Source organism: Vulpes vulpes, chromosome 3 (genome assembly GCF_048418805.1).
Source record: "Vulpes vulpes isolate BD-2025 chromosome 3, VulVul3, whole genome shotgun sequence".
Taxonomy (NCBI): domain Eukaryota; kingdom Metazoa; phylum Chordata; class Mammalia; order Carnivora; family Canidae; genus Vulpes; species Vulpes vulpes.
Window position 1 is genome coordinate 57,268,655 of NC_132782.1, and position 21,321 is coordinate 57,289,975.

Consider the following 21,321-nt stretch of genomic DNA (forward strand, 5'->3'; position numbering starts at 1 on the left):
TCTTCCCTGTCTTGAGAACACCAGACCACGACGTGTCCTGCTCCTCACCGCCTGTGACTTTCCCCCCAGAACTCCGCCTCCACCACTTTCTCACGGCTTCGTTGGTAAAGGTCAAGAGGCGGGTTCTGCTGGAGGCGCAGCGAGCACCAGGGAACCCTGCGGGACCCACAGAAATAGCAACCAGGCCCCGCGGCGCGGAAGCCGGCCAGTCAACCTTACGTTGCGTAGGCGCCACACCCACCGGGTGGGAGGTGCGGGACCACACCCCCGAGGGCCGACTGGCCAATCATCGCCGTCGAAGCCCTGCTCTGTTCTGTGATTGGTCCAGATGGAGACACTCCCGAGCGCCTGACTCAGACCTGGACGGTAGCCCGTGGGAGCCAATAGACTCGCGGAGCGTAGGCCGGTTTCGCAGTGAGTGGGAAGCGGCGTGTGTACGGAGGAGTGGGACAGCCGCCGAGCTGAAGGGCCATGGCCGCAGCCTCTGCGGCGTCGGTGCTGCTGGTGGCGGCGGAGAGGAACCGGTGGCTGCGAGTCCCGAGCCTGCTGCTGGCGCCTGGGTAAGGTGAGGTGGAGGGGCGGTGGGGCCGCGTCTGGGGCCGCGGGGGGCGCGGGGGGCGCGGGGACCGGGAGTGGAGGGCGAGGACGGAAGGAAGCCGCAGCCCCTTTCGGGGTGTTCTGCTTTCAGTCTGGGCACCGGGACGGGGACCTCTGCACACCCGGTCCTTCCTTTTCCTCCCCCTTTCCCATCTCCACCCTGCAGCCCTGTCTGCCTTTTTTTTTTTTTTTCTTTTTTCCCCCATTTTTGAGGCTGGGGGAGGGGCGGCTGGCCCTGCGGCGCCCGCGCGCGCCTCGCTGCGGGGGCCAGAGCGACGCTTGCACGGCTGCTGCCGTTAACCTCGTGCTCCCGCCGCGTTCCCCGAGCGGGAGTGCATCAGGTTAACAAAAGCAAATTTACGTTCCAGGGAGCCGAGCGGCTGTTTGCTCAAAAGTTCTTGGAGGCAGGCTAAGTAACCCGAGTCCAGATCAGTTTCAGATTTTGAGCCGTCAGCTTCAACGGACAATAGCTTTGGCAGTGGAGACGCCCTCAGGTTTCCGGGTAGCAGGCTTCTCCGTCTTGCTTTGCTCTTTTCATCCTCCTCCTCACCTCCTCCTCCATTCTGCAGAGACAACATAGCTTCACGCTGAAGGGCGCTCAGACTGCAGCCAGAAGCCAGGGAGCTCAGCTTTGCTGCTCACCAGCTGTGTGAGCAACCTTGGGCAGGTTGGGCAGGGCAGTGCTTCAGTCTACTTACCTAGGAGGAAGTGATGATGCTCTTCCTAGAGGAGATAATACGAGCACCTAAAATTGTGTGAATTGAATAAGCTAATGCATGGAAAGAGGGTGCCTAAGAATCCATAAATGCAGCCTTTGCAAGACACCCATTTGGGTCAAGTTTTGCGCTTGCTTTAATTTCCCACAAGTTACTGTAGAGATACTTAGATTTCAGTTACTTGATTGTATATCTAGCCCTGGAGTTAAATAGAACAGTTGATGATGTCCTCATTTTTCTTTTCTTAGGTTTCTAGGGCTCTTCAGGATATTGCACAGACCCATTTTCTCTCTCTTCCCTCTCCCTCTCAAATCTTCCCTATAGAGCTGTTCTCAAGTAGCTGTCATCCTGGAAAATGTTAGAGTGGCTAATGGCATAAGGAATTACAAATCTTATCATTGTAGAGGGTGGTTACACATCTTGTTCTCTAGCAATTCAGAGAAGAAGTCTGGTGGTGGAATTTTACAAATGAGAATAAACTGATACAGAAGTTACCTTGAATCAGGGTGGAATTATCTCGTGGAAGGAATTTCTTTTGTTTTTTTTTAAGCCATTATTTTAAGTTGTAGCTTAGATAATGGTGAAAGATGGAATACACCAATCAAAAAGCATCATGGGGGGGCAGCCCGGGTGGCTCAGTGGTTTGGCGCCGCCTTCAGCCCAGGGCCTGATCCTGGGGACCCAGGATCGAGTCCCACATCAGGCTCCCTGCATGGAGCCTGCTTCTCCCTCTGCCTGTCTCTCTGCCCCTCTCTCTCTCTCTCTCTCTGTGTGTGTCTCTCATGAATTTAAAAACAAACAACAACAACAACAAAACCCATCATGGGGCATCTGGGTGGCCCCATGGTTGAGCATCTGCCTTTGGCTCAGTCCCTTATCAGGCTCTCTGCAGGGAGCCTGCTTCTCACTCTGCCTATGTCTCTGCCTCTCTCTGTGTACCTCATGAATAAACAAATAAGTAAATCTTTAAAAAAAATTTTTTTTTTAATTTTTTTTATTTATTTATGATAGTCACAGAGAGAGAGAGAGAGGCAGAGACACAGGCAGAGGGAGAAGCAGGCTCCATGCACCGGGAGCCCGATGTGGGATTCGATCCCGGGTCTCCAGGATCGCGCCCTGGGCCAAAGGCAGGCGCCAAACCGCTGCGCCACCCAGGGATCCCCAAATAAGTAAATCTTAAAAAAAAAAAAATCGTTGGGATAGAGGATTATCTTAAATGGCGTGTGTGTATGTGACTGTCTGTCTGAACTAAAATGGCAAAAGAAAACTTTAGTTCAACATTGGCCTTGAAACTTAATCAGAGTCTTAAGCTGGGTTTACCAAGAAGCAGCCATTTTTTAGATACATCTGTGCAGGACAGGCCTTGAATCTAATTTGAAAAACAAACCCTATCTGAAGAACATGATGAGAAGATGCTATGAACTAGAAGATACCTTTTAAAGATAAGGAAAAATGATATTTGTCCTTAAAAATCAAGAGAGTGGGGTCGGTTGAATTGGAAAGATGTGGGAAAGCAGTAGCCTCCCGAGGAAGCTGTTGCGTGGAACCCAAATGCCCAAGCTGTGAGTCTTCCCACAGACCCTTCATGGGCATCAGTTATCTGACTGAGTGTGCATGGGAGCCAAGGACTGCGGGGCACCCGGTAGTAATCCCGCCTCGGGCACCTCTGCCCCAGGGAAGGGCTAGTCCTGGGCGGGTACTTAATCATATACACAGCATGGACGTGCTACACGCGCTTATCAGTTGCCTAGTATCTCATGTACATTATGCGTTTTATCACCTGCTTTGTAAATGATCTGAAATGGTAAGTTCTTTACAACCATACTTTTGCCAAATCTTCCAGTTATGGTTGGAAAAGACAAAGGTAGAATTCCTTCTGCCGTTTGTTGTTTTCCCCAGTGTATTCTTTTTAGCTGACACCTGATGGGCATTATGCTTTTTTGTTCCCAAAGTGAGTGTGGCCTGCTTTTGTCAGCTCTTGGTTACAGTTTTGTGACTTGCTGTATCCATAGGTATCATGGAACTTAAAAATTGTTTTAGGCCTTAATGAACTTCTACCTAGTTAAGACACCTCAAACAAGTCATTTAGCCTCCCTGGTTCTCCATTTCTCATTAATACGAGGCCTCAGCTTAACCTGTATACCTTGAAAACGGAGAAGTCTCTTCAGGAGCACCTGTTGGAGTTTCCTGTCTTCTGTGAGGACACTGAAGTCTGAGTTGTAAAGTGAAAATTGGGTATTATGAGGGGGGGTGGGGGTGGGGGGGTAATCTTAGATGTTACCACAGTTACCGTACCCTCCAAAGCTCAACCCCTCCTACGGAATCTTACTATTCATGGTTTTGCACTAGGGGGCCACCCTGATATAAAGAGACCTACCTGGGGTCACCAGCAGCTGGTGGGTTAGGTGAGGGCTCTCTGGGCCCCATAGCTAGCTTCTGTCTGCTGCCCCGGACCAGCTCCTTCTCTTTATTTCTCCCAGCTGAATTGTTCAAACCTGTCTTATCAGGAGTTGAATTAGATTAGCATTTTTTCAAACTGTAGTTTGGCATATTTTACTTAATAAACTATAATAGAACTGAAAGTATCAAAATGCAGGGAGAATCTTCTGTCATGAAACCTCTGTTTTGTGTGTGTACCAGCTTGTGAAGTCAAACAGAGTTTTTACCTTGGGTGCTAGTCAAAAGAGCGTGAAAAAGGGCAGCCCGGGTGGCCCAGTGGTTTGGCACCGCCTTTGGCCCAGGGTGTGATCGTGGAGTCCCGCGTCAGGCTCCCTGCATGGAGCCTGCTTCTCCCTCTGCCTGTGTCTCTGCCTCTCTCTCTCCGTCTGTCATGAATAAATAAATAAAATCTTAAAAAAAAAAGTGTGAAAAAGCTGAACTGGATGATCTTGAAGTACCTTGACTTTCTCACTGTTAGTGACTCTCTGACCACATGCCAGCCTCTGGAGCAAGCAGGTGAGGTGATCCATTCAAGGACACCAGTGCCAAGGACAACAGCTAGACCTGTAACTTCCGGTTTCTAGAGTAATTTTCTTGCCACAAAGAAAGTCTCATTAAGTCACTTTGTAGTCTTTAGGCTTAACAAAAGTCATATCTGGACTTGGTTTCAAGTTTCAAAATTTTTTGATTCTTTTGAAACAACAACTAATCTTGTGTATCCTATTTAATTATAATTCCGTTCGGTTTCGTTTGATAGGAGATGGACTTGGAAGCAGAGAAGCGTGAAGTATGCAACAACCACAGGTACAGTCTCTGCTCTCTGGCTTTGCTTCAGATTGTGAAGTGTTTAATTCCTTAATTTGTGTACATAGAATTAGTTCTTATATACTTTTGAAGTTTGGGATTTTCATGATCATTTTCTTAATAAGATTGAATCATGGTTTCTTTTTATGTCAGATCTCTCTTGTTGAGTCTAAAACGTATACAGAAATAATTGAGAACATTTACATTTGTTATTTCTGCCTCTTTGATCATCTTTACTGTAGTGAACTGGAAAGGCATAACTATGATGGTCTAAATCAGTGCTTTAAAATAGTTCTGTTAAGTAGCAGAATGTTGTTTTTTTAAGATTTTACTTTATTTGAAAGAGAGAGCAAGCATGAGTAGGGTAAGGGGCAGAGGGAGAAGCAGGCTCCCCACTGAGTGGAGAGCTCGACTTGGGGCTCCATCCCAGGACCCTGGGATCATGACCTGAGTTGAAGGCAGATGCTTAACCAGCTGAGCCACCCAGGCTCCCCTGAATGTTTTTTCAAATAAAATTTTACATGGAGGGGTGCCTGGGTGGTTCAGCCAGTTAAGCATCTGCCTTCACCTCAGGTCATGATCTTGGGGTCCTGGGATTAAGCACCATGTCTCTGCTCAGTGGGGAGTCTTCTTCTCCCTCTCCCTGCTACCTGCTGCTCCCCCTGCTTGTACTCTCTCTCTCTTTCTGTCAAATAAATAAATAATAAAATCTTTTAAAAAATTTTACATGGAGTTATCAACTACAAAACATATATATATATTTTTTTAATTAATTTATTTATTTATGATAGTCACAGAGAGAGAGAGAGAGGCAGAGACATAGGCAGAGGGAGAAGCAGGCTCCATGCACTGGGAGCCCGATGTGGGATTCGATCCCGGGTCTCCAGGATCGCGCCCTGGGCCAAAGGCAGGCGCCAAACCGCTGCGCCACCCAGGGATCCCTACGAAACATATATAAGTGTAACTTCTGGTTGATTAGACATAGTTTCCTCCCTGCAACACACATATACATACATCAACCCAGGAGCTCCTGTGAGTTGTGACACCTCAGGCTCTATACATCCCCATAGAAAAACATTGTTTTCTATTATATAACCTTATTTTTTGAGAAAAATAACTATTATAAACTGCCAAGGAACATTTATTTCATGTATGATGATAGAGTTACATTTTACACATTAATACAATAACATGTCATTCTGGCACTGGTACCAATGAACTGGCATGGTCCTCAGTGATGTTGCAAGGGAACCACACATCCCTGAGTATGTGTACAGGGGGATAGAGGCAGTGGAGTGGAGTGACTGGGAATTAAGCTTCTGGAGTGAAGCTAACCTGGGTTCGAATCCTGGATCTGCTGTTTCTTTCAACTATATAATTTCAAGAAAGTGCTATTTCTTTGAATGGTAGTTTCTTTATCTTTAAAATTGATATATAATAATAATAGTATCTACTTCATAGGATTATTGTGAAGATATAAGTCCAAATTGAGTCTTTAGCACAGGTCCTGAGGCATAAAAAGTGTTTAGGAAAGATTAATTACTGTTAACTATGAGAGGGATTTTTGGCTATTATAATTTGACCTTTGGCATATTGAAGCATCTTTTCATTTTAAAGTTGAAAAAGCTTAGTAATTTAGGAGTTGATGTTAGTAAGGGCATCTTGAATTTCAGTGAAGAGGGAAAAAATGCAGTAATATTAGTTAAAGTGGTTATTTGAGGCTCTGCTATACTGATTTTACCAAAACAAATGTTTATCGGCTGGTTAATAGCATGGAATATTTATTTCGCTTTCTTGTTCTTTGCTTTCCAGTAACATTTGTATATGATTTTCATGGTGTTTTAAACAGGACGAAACATTACCAAGCTCCTCATTGCAAACAGAGGAGAAATTGCCTGCAGGGTAATCCGAACAGCCAAAAAAATGGGTATACGATCCGCAGCTGTGTATAGTGAGGCCGACAGGAATTCCATGCATGTAGAGATGGTATGTTGTTAAAAACTGAAAGTCAAATTTTGTAAGTGATTGGATTTTTTTTGTGTTGGTATTTCACTTCTTTATATTGGCAGTTTATGTTTGCTAGTGTTAACAGGACATAAGTGGGCAAGTTCAAACTGCTCACTGATAATCCCTGTAGGGAACGTTTTCTAAATACAACACCAATTGAACTAAACAGTGTGTTTAGTCATGTAGTTGACTATGGACAAAGTCCTGTCTCCTCAAGGGTTGGTTAAAACAGTTCACAGTATGTGGCCACAGATCATACTTTAAGTTCCACATATCCAGATCCCTGATGTAAAGAAGGATCCAGGTTCTAGTCTTAGCAACTATCACTTACTGGCCAAGGGATCTTTGATGAGCCACTTAATGTTTCTGAGCCCTGGCTTAACTATCAAATTATAACTAAAAGAATCCCATTCCCCTGAGTGTTACCACTTGTTACTAGCTATTTATTAATCACCAGCCAGAACCATGGATGAATTCAGCTCTTGGTCTTTTTTATGCCTGCAGCAAGACTCTGAGTAGTGACAGAAATTTATCGTAGCCAGCCTCAGCTAGGCCTTCAGCACTGCGTGGCAGGCCCATGGGCTCTCTGGCCACTTTTCTTTCTCATTCTGTATAGTGACCAACTCAAACCTGCTTTGCTCCATCGCAGCCTCTGACTTTCCCTCTACCCACCTATTCTCAACTGATGATCTTGATTCACAGAGGAAGAAGAACTGCACTTCCTGCCATAGAATCTTTGCCATGTCTGTCTGTCCTTGTCCTGTCCAAGGCTAGTTGTCCTCCTGCCCTCTGGAGTCCTCTTACCTTTTTAAGCATCTTCCATCTTTTTCTTTTTTCACTGTATGCTCTCACTTTAGATCATTTCATCTGTTCCTATGGCTTTGCTAGATACTTCCAAATTTCTATTTCGAGCCCAGACTTTCTTTTGAATGTGATACCAGTAATCCAACTGCCTACTCAGCATCTCCACGTGGATGTGTCAAGGTGCCAAACTAATATGCCTGAAATTGAACTCATGACTTTGATCTGTAGTGAATCTGCTTTTCCTGCCGACTTCCCTAACCCAGCAGATGGCAACACCATTGACATAAAAACCATAATGCCAGAGATCTGGGAGTCTTTGAACATCTTCTTTCTTCCCAGCACTCAACATCCTTCCCCTTCCCCATCTAGGCAGTCACCTGGTGCTGTTTATTCTGTTTCCCAGACACTTCTTTCCACTTCTTTCTGCCCTCTACCACTGGTACCTTGAGTCAGGACCACCATCACCTTTGCCAGGTGGTGCCACAGCCTCCTAAGTGGTCTCCCTACTTGCTTTTTGACCACTCCCATGGTATGGTCTACATTTCAGCCAGGCCAATAGCGGAAAATCAGATTTTTTCATGGTGCTCCTCTGCTTTAAATGCCTAAACCTTTTTAAATCATCTAATGGATTAGCAAGAATTTAAAAGATGGATAGTATTCAGTGGGGGTTATAATGGGGTTAAAAATTTGTATGTTGGGCAGCCCGTGGCTCAGCAGTTTAGTGCCACCTTCGGCCCAGGGTGTGATCCTGGAGACCCAGGATCGAGTCCCACATCAGGCTTCCTGCATGGAGCCTGCTTCCCCCTCTGCCTGTGTCTCTGCCTCTCTCTCTTTCTCTGTGTGTCTTATGAATGAATGAATGAATGAATGAATGAATGAATGAAAAAAATTTGTATGTTGATGGAAATGTATGTTGGTGATAACCATTTCAAGAAATGATTAACCAGGAGCTATTAAAATGTTATATCCTTCACCCAGACCAGCACATGCTCCTCTAAATCTCTGTCCAGAGACATAACTCCTATGTTTGGGCCAATAAAGTGTGTACAAAACTGCTACCAGCATCCAGTTTTTTGCCATTATGACCTAAATGTTCAGAGGTACATAATTAAATGAACTGTGGGACCTCCATCTGTGGAACATTATGCAGTTATAAAAATGAGATAGACATGTGTACTAGCAAGGAAAGAGCTCCCAAGATATACTGGTTATGAGAAAAGCGATTATAGATGTTTGATCCTGTTCGTATAAAAACAAAAACTACAATTGTATGTGTTTATGTAAATATATACAAATAAATAAGAATATGGATATGGAAAAATATGTCCCAAATGGATCATAGTAGCTCTATTTGGAAGAGATTTGGAGTGAGGGAGAAGGGCATTGCCCAAAGGCTCCTTTGTCTTTGTATCATTGTTCACATTCTTTAGACTAAGAATGGATTTATGTGTTGTGGAATTAAAAGTTTAAAAACAAGAAACACCACTTGGGGCACCTGGATGGTTCAGTGGTTGAACGTCTGCCTTTGGCTAAGGTCGTGATCCTGGGGGTCCTGGGATCAAGTCTTGCATCAGGTTCCTCACAAGGAGCCTGCTTCTCCCTCTGCCTATGTCTCTGCCTCTTTCTGTGTCTCTCATGAATAAATAAATAAAATCTTAAAAAAAAAAGAAACACTACCTAGAAAACCTCATTATGTATTCCCTTGGGAAAAAAGCCAAAGCTGTAATCTCCCATGAGGCTGTGTGAAACGTGTGCTCCCTGGTCTGTCTAACCACATCTCTGGACCCTGACCGCTTGCTCACTGGGCTCCAGCCACACAAGCCTCTCTCAGTCCTTCAGACAGGGCAGGTTTCTTTCAGCTCAGGACCTTCATCTATGTTGCTTTCTTTGTGTGGAAGGCTTGTTCTCATCTCCATTCCTGTTCCCAGCTCTTAAATCCTCCACCCATTTGCCTGACCAAGTCCTGGTCATGCTGGAAGAGCCCCTGATCTTCCCTCCCTGCTTTTCCCTGAGCACCCTCAGGCCTGCTGTCTTTGTCCTCACTTACGTTGTGTCCTAGTTTTTTCCTTCACGGCCTTTATCACAGTTGTCATCAAGTGTGTGAATGTATGTTTGATGTCTCTCTCCCTCCAGACAGTGACATTCATGTCCTGTTGTACAGGCAGTGCCCACCTCAAGTGTGGCACATAGTAGGCATTCAGTAAGTCTCTGAATATGTGAGTGATGTTTTCTATCTGGTCTGCTTCAAGGGCTGCTGTGATTATGTGAAAGTTTTAAAGGAGGATATAAAATAGTTCACAGATGTATAGAAAGAGCTTTATAATCACACCTGAATAATTATATAAATTTCAGTAAGCTTCATAATTTTATTTCTTGCTGTATACAACTGTCTTATGTTCTATCTCTTGTCAAATTGTATACTTTTGGCATTAGATACATTTATAATTGTTACTAATGATGATACTGTGATTAATGCCTGTTACTTTCTATCCTAAAGACATTTTATTTCACTCAAGTGTTTGGTTTATACATAAAGATCAAGTTTGGACATCCTCTTCAGTCAAAAGACTCCAAACTGGCTTATTTTTATAACAGACATGAGTTGGTCCTTCTATTTCTTAATTCTTGCGTTGTTCTTGGGGAGCCAGTCTTTTTATTTATAATAATCAAATGATCCAGAAGCAGTTCTGTTGTATATTAGTGTGTGCTAGTTATAAGATCTTTTAAGCATGTAATATTCCTTAAACAGGCAGATGAGGCATATTCCATTGGCCCAGCTCCCTCGCAGCAGAGCTACCTTTCAATGGAGAAAATCATTCAAGTGGCCAAGATCTCCGCTGCCCAGGTAAGAACTCGTGAAGAGATTTATGATGCAAAACAAGTAAGTTTTATACAACTTACACAAAATAGCGTACCATTTTTATTTTTTATTTTTATTTTTTTTTAAGATTTTACTTATTTATTCATCAGAGACACAGAGAGAAAGAGAGGCAGAGACACAGGCAGAGGGAGAAGCAGACTCCATGCAGGGAGCCCGACATGGGACTCGATCCTGGGTCTCCAGGATCAGGCCCTGGGCTGAAGGCGGCACTAAACCGCTGAGCCACCTGGGCTGCCCGCTTACCATTTTTAGAATTCATTCTCCATTTGTAGTCATTCCCAAGATGTTAATATTTGATTATTGGGATGTTGTATCCTAGATATGTCCCTTATTCCTCAATCATTGCACTGTTTCACTGAGTTCTGTGTACTTTAGATCTTTTGGAAAACAGGTAGAGGAAGGGTTTAAATTATAAATTAAAATTAAGAGGGAATTCAGTCCTTCTATCATCAAAACAAGAGCTTAAAAAAAAAAAAACAAAAAAAAAACAAGAGCTTAGGAACATCAGATCCTTTGTGGGAAATAGATGTTGCTATACTTTTCAAGAAAAAAATATCATCAAGAAAGAAATCTGTTTCCCTCAATCTGTTTCCCTCCTGATTTCCCCCATCCCATTCTAGGCCCCACTCCCGAATTTCCTAGTATCCCAGGCTCAAAACTCCAGTGTTATTACATCAAAATAAAATAGGAACCAACTTCTGTGGAGTCTTCTTTTGAAATGTCTCCAGAAGTAGTTCTTTTTTTTAATCACACAACCAGTCCTTAGGATTTCTCATCTAGATTTCTGATTCTCAGCCAGTTTTCCTCTTTCTAAGTCCATTACCCATTTGAAGAATTTGAAGAGCGAGATTCAGGCAAATGCAGTTGCCAGGACTCTGAGATGAAAACAAGCTTGGTATTCAAGGGACAGTAATACTCAGTGTGGATGCAGTGAAGGCAGTGAGGGGCTGTCATTCAGGATTCAGTTAGTTTTCCAGACTTTTAGACAGGTGTTTCTTAAACACTAGTTTCATTATTATTCCCTGCTCTTTTTTTTTTTTAATAAATTTTTAAAAAAGAGCATCCTATCCCCTGGTGAGTAAATCTTCAGTGGTTTTACAGAATAGAGTTCAAACTCGTTAGCCTAGCATTTAAGAGTTTCCAATATTTGTCAAAACTTTTTTCTCATCACCAGTTCTTTTATTATAGCTACCATGAACTTCTCTCAGTCTCCTTTATACACATGCTTATGTGTATCCTAAGCATTCACATGTATTATTCACCTGCCTGAAGTATTCTGTTCCCCCCTTCTCTTATCCTTCATGGGTTTATTCTCAGAATTCCTTGGTGTTCCACTTTATGTCAGCTTCTAAGCTTGGGTGCAGCAATGAATAAGACACATAGTTCCTACTCTATGAAGCTACACTCTTGTAGCTTAAACACTTAAACAGGTAAAGTAAATAAATACTTAAACAGGTAAAGGAATAGTAACAATATTATAAGTGGTGGAGAAAAGTAAAGCAGGATAAGGGGATAAAGATCGGTTACGAGATTATTTAAAATAGGGTGGTCAGTAGAGGCGGTGATGGCTGAACAGAGACCTTGACTAATGAGGAGCCTGCCATCTGAAGAATTTGAAGAGCGAGATTCAGGCAAATGCAGTTGCCAGGACTCTGAGATGAAAATAAGCTTGGTGTTCAAGGGGCAGTAGTATTCAGTGTGGATGCAGTGAAGGCAGTGAGGGGCTGTCATTCAGGATTCAGTTGGGAACACTGAAATTCTATTATGTAATTCTTTTTTTGTTGTTTTTAGGGGAGAGAATGAGTGAGCCCCATGGGGAGGGGGAAAGGGGGGAGGAGGCTGGGGCTAGGGAAAGGCAGAGGGAGAGGAAAAGATTCTCACGCAGACTCTGCTAAGCATGGAGCCTGATGCCAGGCTTGATCTCATCTCATGACCCTGAGAACATGACCTGAACTGAAACAAAGAGTTGGACACTTAACTGAGATTCCCAGGTGCCCGCCCCCCCCCCCCCCCCCCCGCTATTTCAATGGAGGGAATTCAGTTGAGGAATTAGTTCCAACAGTGTTAGGGGGCTGAAGAAAAAAAAAGTATATTGAAGTTACCCAGTGATAAAAATGAGAGAGATTGACAATTACCCCTTGGGCTGGGGAAGAGGTTAGAGGAAGGACCTTCTGCAGCTGGTGCTGGTTCTCTGTGGGGCAGCCTCCCTGGCTGTGGGGGATGGAGTGAGGCTGGTTCAGGGGATCATAAAGAAGCTGACGAATGAACTGCTGCTGCCCAGGCTAGAAGAAGAGGAAAGCTGCTCCTGCTTCCAGTTTCCCTGCTATGATCTCTGCAGGCAGAACCCAGCAGGAAGCCAGCATAGCCTCCTCACAAAGCACGGTATGGAAAGTTGGGTTTGGAAGATGGTGTGGAAGGAGATGATGAAGAGAGAGGTAGAGGCAGCATCATTTTGAGCTTTGTAGGCCTTTATCATGTGTTTGAGCATCATGACATAGTATTATTATCATCATTTTACTGATGTAAAATCTAATGCACAGAAGGTTACATGATACTCCAAATCATCTAGTCTTGTGAATCAGAGCATCATCTGTAGCATTGTTTGGGAGCTCAGTAGAAATGCCTCACCCCAAACCACTGTAATTTACATTTTTATGCATAATTTGCATTTTTATTAAGACCCTCCATTACCTTGAAAGAAAAACCTATCATTCAAGGAGAGGATTAAACAAGAGTCTCCTGACTTCCAGCCCTATGTTAGACCAGGCTGAGCAGTGGAACTTTGTTGCTTTGCATTTTGGTAAAAGGGAAAGTACTATTTAATCAAAAATTTCAATTAAAAATAGTTTCTCATAAGCCAGCCAGCTTCCTTATCATTGTTTTTTTCTCTAATCAGTTATTTCCTTAGAAGTGAAAATCTTTCTTTTCTTTTCTTTTCTTTTCTTTTCTTTTCTTTTCTTTTCTTTTCTTTCTTTTCTTTTTTTCTTTTTTTTGAGAGAGAGAGATTGGGGGAGCAGGGGCAGAGGGCAGAGAGAGGCAGAGGGAGAGGGAGAAGAGAGAATCTTAAGCAGACTCCACACTGAGTGTGAGTCCTACCATGGCTCTACCTCGTGACGTGAGCCAAAACCAAGAGTCTGACATTTAACTGACTGCCACCCCAGGCATCCCTAAAACCTTCTCCCTTTTTATTTTTTATTTATTTTTATTTTTTTAAAATTTTTATTTATTTATGATAGTCACACACAGAGAGAGAGAGAGGCAGAGACATAGGCAGAGGGAGAAGCAGGCTCCATGCACTGGGAGCCCAATGTGGGATTCGATCCCGGGTCTCCAGGATCACGCCCTGGGCCAAAGGCAGGCACTAAACCGCTGCGCCACCCAGGGATCCCCCTTCTCCCTTTTTAATGATGGTTTGCTGAGGCTATTTTTCAGTTTAAATAACAACCCTATAGCAAGTGAATGATATGTTAATTCTGAGGAATTTATTAACTCTGTGTCTATTTGGACTGATATTATGTTGAATGCTATACTAACAAACAATGAAGAAAGAATAAATAATTTTCACACTCTTTGCCTGAATATTCAAGATTTGAGGTGACTTGTAAACAGCATAGGTAGTAATTAAAACAAAGAATAACAGAAAAATTAGTAGTATGGAACTATTTATTGGGTATAGGGATTGGAATTAAGTCAGAAAATTTAGGCTGAAGGAACCTACTTCAGTTCTTCCTGAAATCCTGCCCAAAAAAGGAAATTTGCTGAGCTGCGATTTATGAGACTCTAATAAAAGGATACTTGTCTATTAGGAGAGTAAACCTTGCTTTAACTTTGAAGAAGAAACTTACTGATCATTCTGATAATAGGACTTTGAATAACATTTGTATAGGGATTTTGAAAGAAGGTTGCCCAGAATGTAGAATTGTTAAGTAGCCATTTTGACATAGGCATTTTTATTGATGCTAGAGTAAAATTTGCACGTGAGCTAAATTTCTAGTGGAGGCAGCAGTGCCTGCTGACATGGCTATCTCAAGAGAATCTAGAAAAGGTAATGATTCTCTAGTTCTCTTGGTTGTCATTTGTCTCAGACCTTCTCTGCCTGGGAAAGATGAAGTAGTGAGTGCTGATGATTAAAACTACTTGAGGAGCCTTTTCCAGAAACTGTTGCCATAGTGCCTCAGGGGAGGGCCCTATAGTTACTGGAAGAGAACAGATAGGGGTCTTGTAGAATATGAGTGATATTTTGTTTCTTGAGCTGGGTGCTAGTTACACAGGTGTATTCAGTTAGTGAAAACTATTTATAAAAGCTATATACTTCTGACATGTATTTTTCTGTATGTGTATTACTCTTCAGTGAAAGGTTTAAAAAAGACTTTTATCCCTTCAGTGTACGGGATTAGTTCCTGGGCATTAATGTTTTGTGAGTGCTCCAGTTTTGTTTTGTTTTGTTTTGTTTTGTTTTCATGTGCCACCAAAAATGAGTAGCTTTATTACAAGCATTTCAAAATCACTGATAACTTTAATGAATATTGCAAGTTATTTAAATGCTGATAATCTATGTAGTAGACCAAAAGGAAATTCATATGTCCAAGTATCAGGGATGTGGGTCGGAAACTCTTGATAATAAGAATTTAAAGAGTATGACTAGTTCTCTTCACCAAGGAAAGGACACCTCTCATTTTTGCTTGAAGGCAGAGCTAACAACAACTTTGGATCTGTACATATACTTGAAAAATGCAACAGAAAGGTTATAAACTAAAAGCATAAATTACTTTTATGTCAGAGATTGAAGGGTAGGAGATAACAGTTTCTATCTTTACTGTTAAAGGCACATTAGTACTATGGAATGAATGATTTTTTTAAAATTTAATTTAATTTAATTTTTAAATTTTTTTTAAATTTTATTTTATTTATTTATGATAGGCACACAGTGAGAGAGAGAGAGAGAGAGAGAGAGGCAGAGACATAGGCAGGGGGAGAAGCAGGCTCCATGCACCGGGAGCCCGACGTGGGATTCGATCCCGGGCAGGCGCTAAACCGCTGCGCCACCCAGGGATCCCCTGGAATGAATGATCTAAACAGGCTTGCAATCCTGTGACCAGAGTGAATTGATGGCTGAATATATGCCTGATAGCTAGAGAAATTAGCCCCCTGGTAACAGTAGTATTATTCATTTTTCCTCTTCAATATATTCACATGCTCAAGAATACTGGGCTGTGGTTATATTAAATTGTTCTCCTAAGATAAATTAGATAAAACTTCTTGAGGTCATTCCCTCATGTGTGATTGGACTTTTTTTTTTCAAGGAGATAGATGCTTTTCTTTTTAGTTATGAAGGGAGAGGATTTATCTGGTTCATCAGAGTTTTGTTGAATTAAGTATCTGTTCAAAAGAAGGGAGAGTAGCAACACTTTGAAAGTGAAATTAAGGAGACAGTTATATTCACAATAACATCAGTAAAAATCAAAAACTTAGCACTAATGTAAGCCAATTGGTTTAAGATCTATGCATGAAAGCTATAACACATTGCTGAGAGGAATTAAAGTTCTAAATAAATGGATAGATATATCATTGGAAGATCAATAGTTTTAAGGTGGCAATTCTTTCCAAATAGATCTGTAGATTTAAGGCAATCTTGATCAAAATCCCAATAGGCTTGTTTTTTTTTGTTTTGTTTTGTTTTTTGTTTTTTTGGTAAATATTGACAAGCTGGTCCTAAAATACCCCAAGGACTAGTACATAGTTAAAACTAGTTGAGAGGTGCTGGTTGGCTCAGTCAACAGATCATGCAACTCTTGGTCTCAGTGTTGAGAGTTCAAGCCCCATGTTGGGTGCAGAGATTACTTAAAATCTTTAAGAAAAAAAACCCAATTTTGAAAAGACCATGAATGTGTAGGGTTTAGACTCTCAGATTTCAAAACTGATTATAAACCTACAGTAACCAAGACAATATGGTATTAGAAGGATAAATACATATGTCAGTGCAACAGAATAGAAAGTCCCAAACTAAACTCACCACCTGTATGGTCAATTAATTTTTGAACAAAAGTACTGAAGTAATTCAGTGGGGGGTCGCCTGGGTGGCTCAGTGGTTGAGCATCTATCTGCCTTCCGATCAGGGCGTGATCCCGGTATCCTAGGATCAAGTCCTACATTGGGCTCCCTGCATGGAGCCTGCTTCTGCCTCTGTCTCTGTCTCTCTCTCATGAATGAATGAATGAATGAATGAATAAATAAATAAATAAATAAATAAATAAAACCTTTAAGAAAAGTTACAAACATAGGTAACATATACCTATGTTTTGGGCCGCCCTGGTGGCTCAGCAGTTTAGCGCCGCCTTCAGCCCAGGACCTGATCCTGGATACCCGTGATAGAGTCCCACATCGGGCTCCCTGCATGGAGCCTGCTTTTCCCTCTGCCTGTGTCTCTGTCCCTCTCTTTCTCTCTCTCTCTCTCTCTCTCTCTCTTTCTCTCTCTCTGTCTCTCATGAATAAATAAATAAAATCTTTAAAAAAAAATAAAGTAATTCAGTGGGAAAGTCTTTTCAATAAATTGTGCTGGAACAATTGGATATTTATATACAAAAAGATAAACCTAAACTCAGCAAAAAAAGAAAAAAAAATAATGAGGTGCTGATACATGCTTAAAAAATGGATGAACCTTGAAAATATTGTGTTCAGTGGAAGAAGGAAGCCAATCATGAAGTCTGTGTGTATTGTATGATTCCATTTATATGGAATATCCAAAATAGGCAAATCTATAGATCAGTGGTTGCCTAGGTCTGGGGTATGTAGGGAATGGAAAATAACTGGTAATAGACATGGAATTTGTTTCGAGGGTAATGAAAAGTTATTAGATCTTATTCAGTGTCTTAGATTATGGTAATGACTGTACAACTTGTATTGGCTAAGTTTATGGTATATCAATTATACGTCAATGGAGATGCAATATATAACCTATAGGCACTAGAAAGGCTAAAATCAAAAAGACCAATAATACCATGTGTTAGCAGGGATATGGAGAAAATTAGAGGCATCATACATTGCTGATGGAAATGTGAAATACTACAGCCACTTTAGAAAACTGGCTGGCTTTTAAAAAGTTAAACATATGCTTACTATATTTTGACCCAATAATTGTACTCCTGGGTTTTTACCCAAGAGAAATGAAAAATATATTCACATGGACTTACTTGTACATGAATGTTCATAGCAGTATTATTCATAATAGCCCCAAACTGGAAAAAATCCAAATGAGTGGATAAACAAAATGTGGGCTATCCATTCAGTGCATCAACAAATATAAAAAGATCTATAGGGATCCCTGGGTGGCGCAGCGGTTTGGCGCCTGCCTTTGGCCCAGGGCGCGATCCTGGAGACCCGGGATCGAATCCCACATCAGGCTCCCGGTGCATGGAGCCTGCTTCTCCCTCCGCCTGTGTCTCTGCCTCTCTCTCTCTCTGTGACTATCATAAATAAATAAAAAATTAAAAAAAAAATTAAAAAAAAAAAAAGATCTATAAAGGGACGCCTGGGTGGCTCAGTGGTTTAGCGTCTGCCTTCGGCCCAGGGTGTGATCCTGGAGTCCTGGATCGAGTTCCACATTGGGCTCCCTGTGTGGAGTCTGCTTCTCCCTCTGCCTGTGTCTCTGCCTCTCTCTGTGTGTCTCTCATGAATGAAAAAAAAGATCTATAAAAAGAAATGAACTGCTCATCCATACAGGATGAGCCACAAAACATTACACTAGTTAAAGAATACAGACACTTAAGACTCTATACTATGGGGTTCCATTTATATAAGATTTCTAAAAAAGGCAAAATTACAAGAGACTGAAAGCAGGTCAGTAGTTGCCTGGTTCTGGGAGCAAAGATTAATCAATTATGCATACAGGAACTTTTTCAAGCAGAGGAAGTATTCTAAAACTGGATTATAGTAATAGTTGCACAATTGTATAAATTTGCTAAATTAAACTATAAATGAGTGAATGTTATGTACTGTAAATCATACTAAAAAGAAACAAACCAACCTGTTAAAACACCAGAGAGGACTGGGATGTAGACCTGTTTCACTTTGCTTCACATAAATAATATTTGATATTTCATATAAAATTACTAAAACTGAACTTTGGTTTATTTATTTATTTTAAAGATTTTATTTGTTCACTCATGAGAGACAGAGAGAGAGAGAGACAGAGAGAGGCAGGGACACAGGCAGAGGGAGAAGCAGGCTCCATGCAGGGAGCCCGATGTGGGACTCGATCCTGGGTCTCCAGGATCCCACCCTGGGCCACAGGCAGCGCTAAACCGTTGAGCCACCCGGGCTGCCCAAACTTTGGTTTAAAAGACATCAAACTGTGATCAAACTAACATCAAAATGTGATTATCTAGCATTTTGTTGTTTGCTGTCACTAAGCTGTGAGTTTTCTATTCATATGAGTTTCCTGAACACCTGAAGCATACCTCTTGAATTTTGAAGCATTGCCACTATTTGTGGTTTTTAAAAGATGTTTATTTCTTTATTTATTTAAAGAGAGAGAGAGAAAGCACACGCATAAACTAGAGGGAGGGGCAGAGGGAGAGGAAAGAGAATCTCCAGCAGACTCCACACTTTGCATGGAGCCCAAAGTGGGGCTCCATCTTACAACCCTGAGATCATGACCTGAGCCAAAAGCAAGAGTTGGCTGCTCAATCAACTGAGCCACCCAGGAGCCCCTGGGTGAATATCATTTGAATGTGTCTGTTTTGAAATAGTGTTAGCTGAACTTTTTTCTTTTTACATTCTTTTGGTTATAATCATTATATATACTTACTGTTTTCAAAGAATAAAAATGCCATCAGGGCTGTTGATGTTGGAGAGAAAGTTGCTTTATCCCTCATAAATCGTGTAAGACTGTTGTGCTTTTTGCTTTCCTTTGTATCCTCCCTTTTTGCTATATGTTTGCTCTTAGGAATCTTACTCTTTTCCAGGTATTGATTTTCCTCTTCTGTGGGCTAAAAAGCCATACAAATAAATTTCTCTCTCTCTCTTTTTTTTTTTTTTACAAATAAATTTCTTAAAACTCTGAGTAAGTTGCAAGTGACTAGGTCCTCTTCACTAAGTGTATATAGACTCTAATATGTGACTTTTTGTTTGTTTCTTAGCTTTTTTTCTGGAAAGATGATATTGGCAGATAGTGACCTAAAAATAAACGAGGTATTGTGTGTTCCTTTCAGATTTTGGGTGCCATGGTTTCAATTCTAGGCCAGCTTTGTATGGAGACAGAGTAAACAACTCCCCACCTTGCTACTTGGGGGCCCTTTACTCCTGCTTGCAAATATTCATTGACACTCTACCCTAATAGCAGTATTATTTTAAATTAAAATATAGATTCTTCTATATAATTGAACAATTTCACTTGTAGATACATACTTAGGTATATTTTTTTAAAGCAGGGACTCAAACAGGTACTTGTATACCAATGTTCATGGCAGTGTTATTCACAAAAGCAAAAGTTAGAAACAATCCACACATCCATCAACAGATGAATGGATAAACAAAAAACCAAAATGTGGAATATACACAGTGTTTTATTATTCATCTATGAAAACGAATGAAATTCTAATACATGCTACAACATGGAAGAACCTTGAAAACGTAATACTCAATGAAATAAGCTAGACACAAAAAGGACAAATATCGTATAACTCCATTTATATTAGGTTCCTAGATTGGGTATTCATAGAGACAGTAAGATAGAGGTTATCAGGGAATGTGGAATTAATATTTAATGGGTACACACAGTCTCTGTTTGGGATCATGACACCATTCTGGAAATGAATGGTGTTAATAGTTGCACAGCATTGTGAATGTACTGTAATGCCACTGAACTGTACAAGTAAAAGTGGTTAAAATGGTAAACTTTATGTTGTGTATATATTACCACAATAAAAAGAAGTACAGATTTTTCTTTTTTTAAAACTTATTATTATTTTTTTAATTATTTTTAAAGATTTTATTCATTTATTCATGAGAGAGAGAGAGAGGCAGAGACAGGCAGAGGGAGAAGCAGGCTTCATGCTGGGAGCCCGACACGGGACTCGATCCCGGTACTCCAGGATCACACCCTGGGCCAAAGGCAGGTGCCAAACCGCTGAGCCACCCAGGGATCCCCAGTACAGATTTTTTTGGTTCAGTTAAGTCTTCAAAACTTTAGTGTGAATGTTTCAGATATCCCTTTGGAAACAGATTTTGATAGAGCCCATAGGGTACTTCCCACCAGTGTAGGGAGATGCTTCCTGAGAGGAAGACGACATCCCCTGCATCACAAAGTGTGCCCATGAAGTGCTAGTAACTTTGTCCTTTCATTTGCACTTCTAGGCTATCCATCCAGGATATGGTTTTCTTTCAGAAAACATGGAATTTGCCGAACTGTGTAAACAAGAAGGAATTATTTTTGTAGGTCCTCCTTCATCTGCAATTAAAGACATGGGTATAAAGAGGTATGAATTTATATCTTTTAAATATGACCATAGAAAGGTCATTTGAAATAGTTTCTGCAACCTGTAATAGATATGATCATTATAACCTTTGGTTGTCATAGGCATAAGTTATTCATCTGCCACTCCAGCGAGTTATAGAAAATGTTCATCTACTTAGGGTTTCTAATCAATGTATGAGTTAGTTTTAGGGATTAAAAACAAGGTGGGAAGAGCTATCACATGAAAAACTGGATTCCTAGTTATCACAGAAAACCTAATATTTTAATATTTGTGTTAATATTTGTTGTCTCAGACTGTATAGTGTTTTCTTTACCTATAAGATGTTATTTTTAAAGTTCCATTGTACTTATAGACTGGGCCGTTCTGTATTTCCCTTCTATGAAATAACTCATAGAATCAAAACATCTTACTTTTTTTGTTCAAAAGCACATCCAAATCCATTATGGCTGCTGCCGGAGTGCCTGTTGTGGAAGGTTATCATGGCGAGGACCAGTCAGACCAGTGCCTGAGGGAGCACGCGGGGAGAATCGGTTATCCTGTCATGATTAAAGCCGTCCGTGGTGGAGGAGGAAAAGTAAGATTGTGCGTGCTCGTGTTT

General features: G+C 41.3%; 1 protein-coding gene across 5 annotated transcripts in view; it reads left to right on the forward strand.

The window, feature by feature from the left end:
- MCCC1 (methylcrotonyl-CoA carboxylase subunit 1) overlaps positions 1-21,321 on the forward strand; it is a 61,695-nt gene continuing 40,374 nt past the window's right edge. The window contains exons 1-6 of one of the 5 annotated variants that reach the window (XM_072752594.1): positions 1-565; positions 4,510-4,556; positions 6,406-6,542; positions 10,117-10,212; positions 20,602-20,723; positions 21,150-21,297. In XM_072752594.1, the coding sequence (XP_072608695.1) occupies positions 6,480-6,542; positions 10,117-10,212; positions 20,602-20,723; positions 21,150-21,297 (429 nt within the window). In that variant the 5' untranslated portion in view covers positions 1-565; positions 4,510-4,556; positions 6,406-6,479. The remainder of the gene's footprint in view (positions 566-4,509; positions 4,557-6,405; positions 6,543-10,116; positions 10,213-20,601; positions 20,724-21,149; positions 21,298-21,321) is intronic. The other 4 variants (XM_026007232.2, XR_012000439.1, XM_026007233.2 and 1 more) reach the window with 4 other exon arrangements.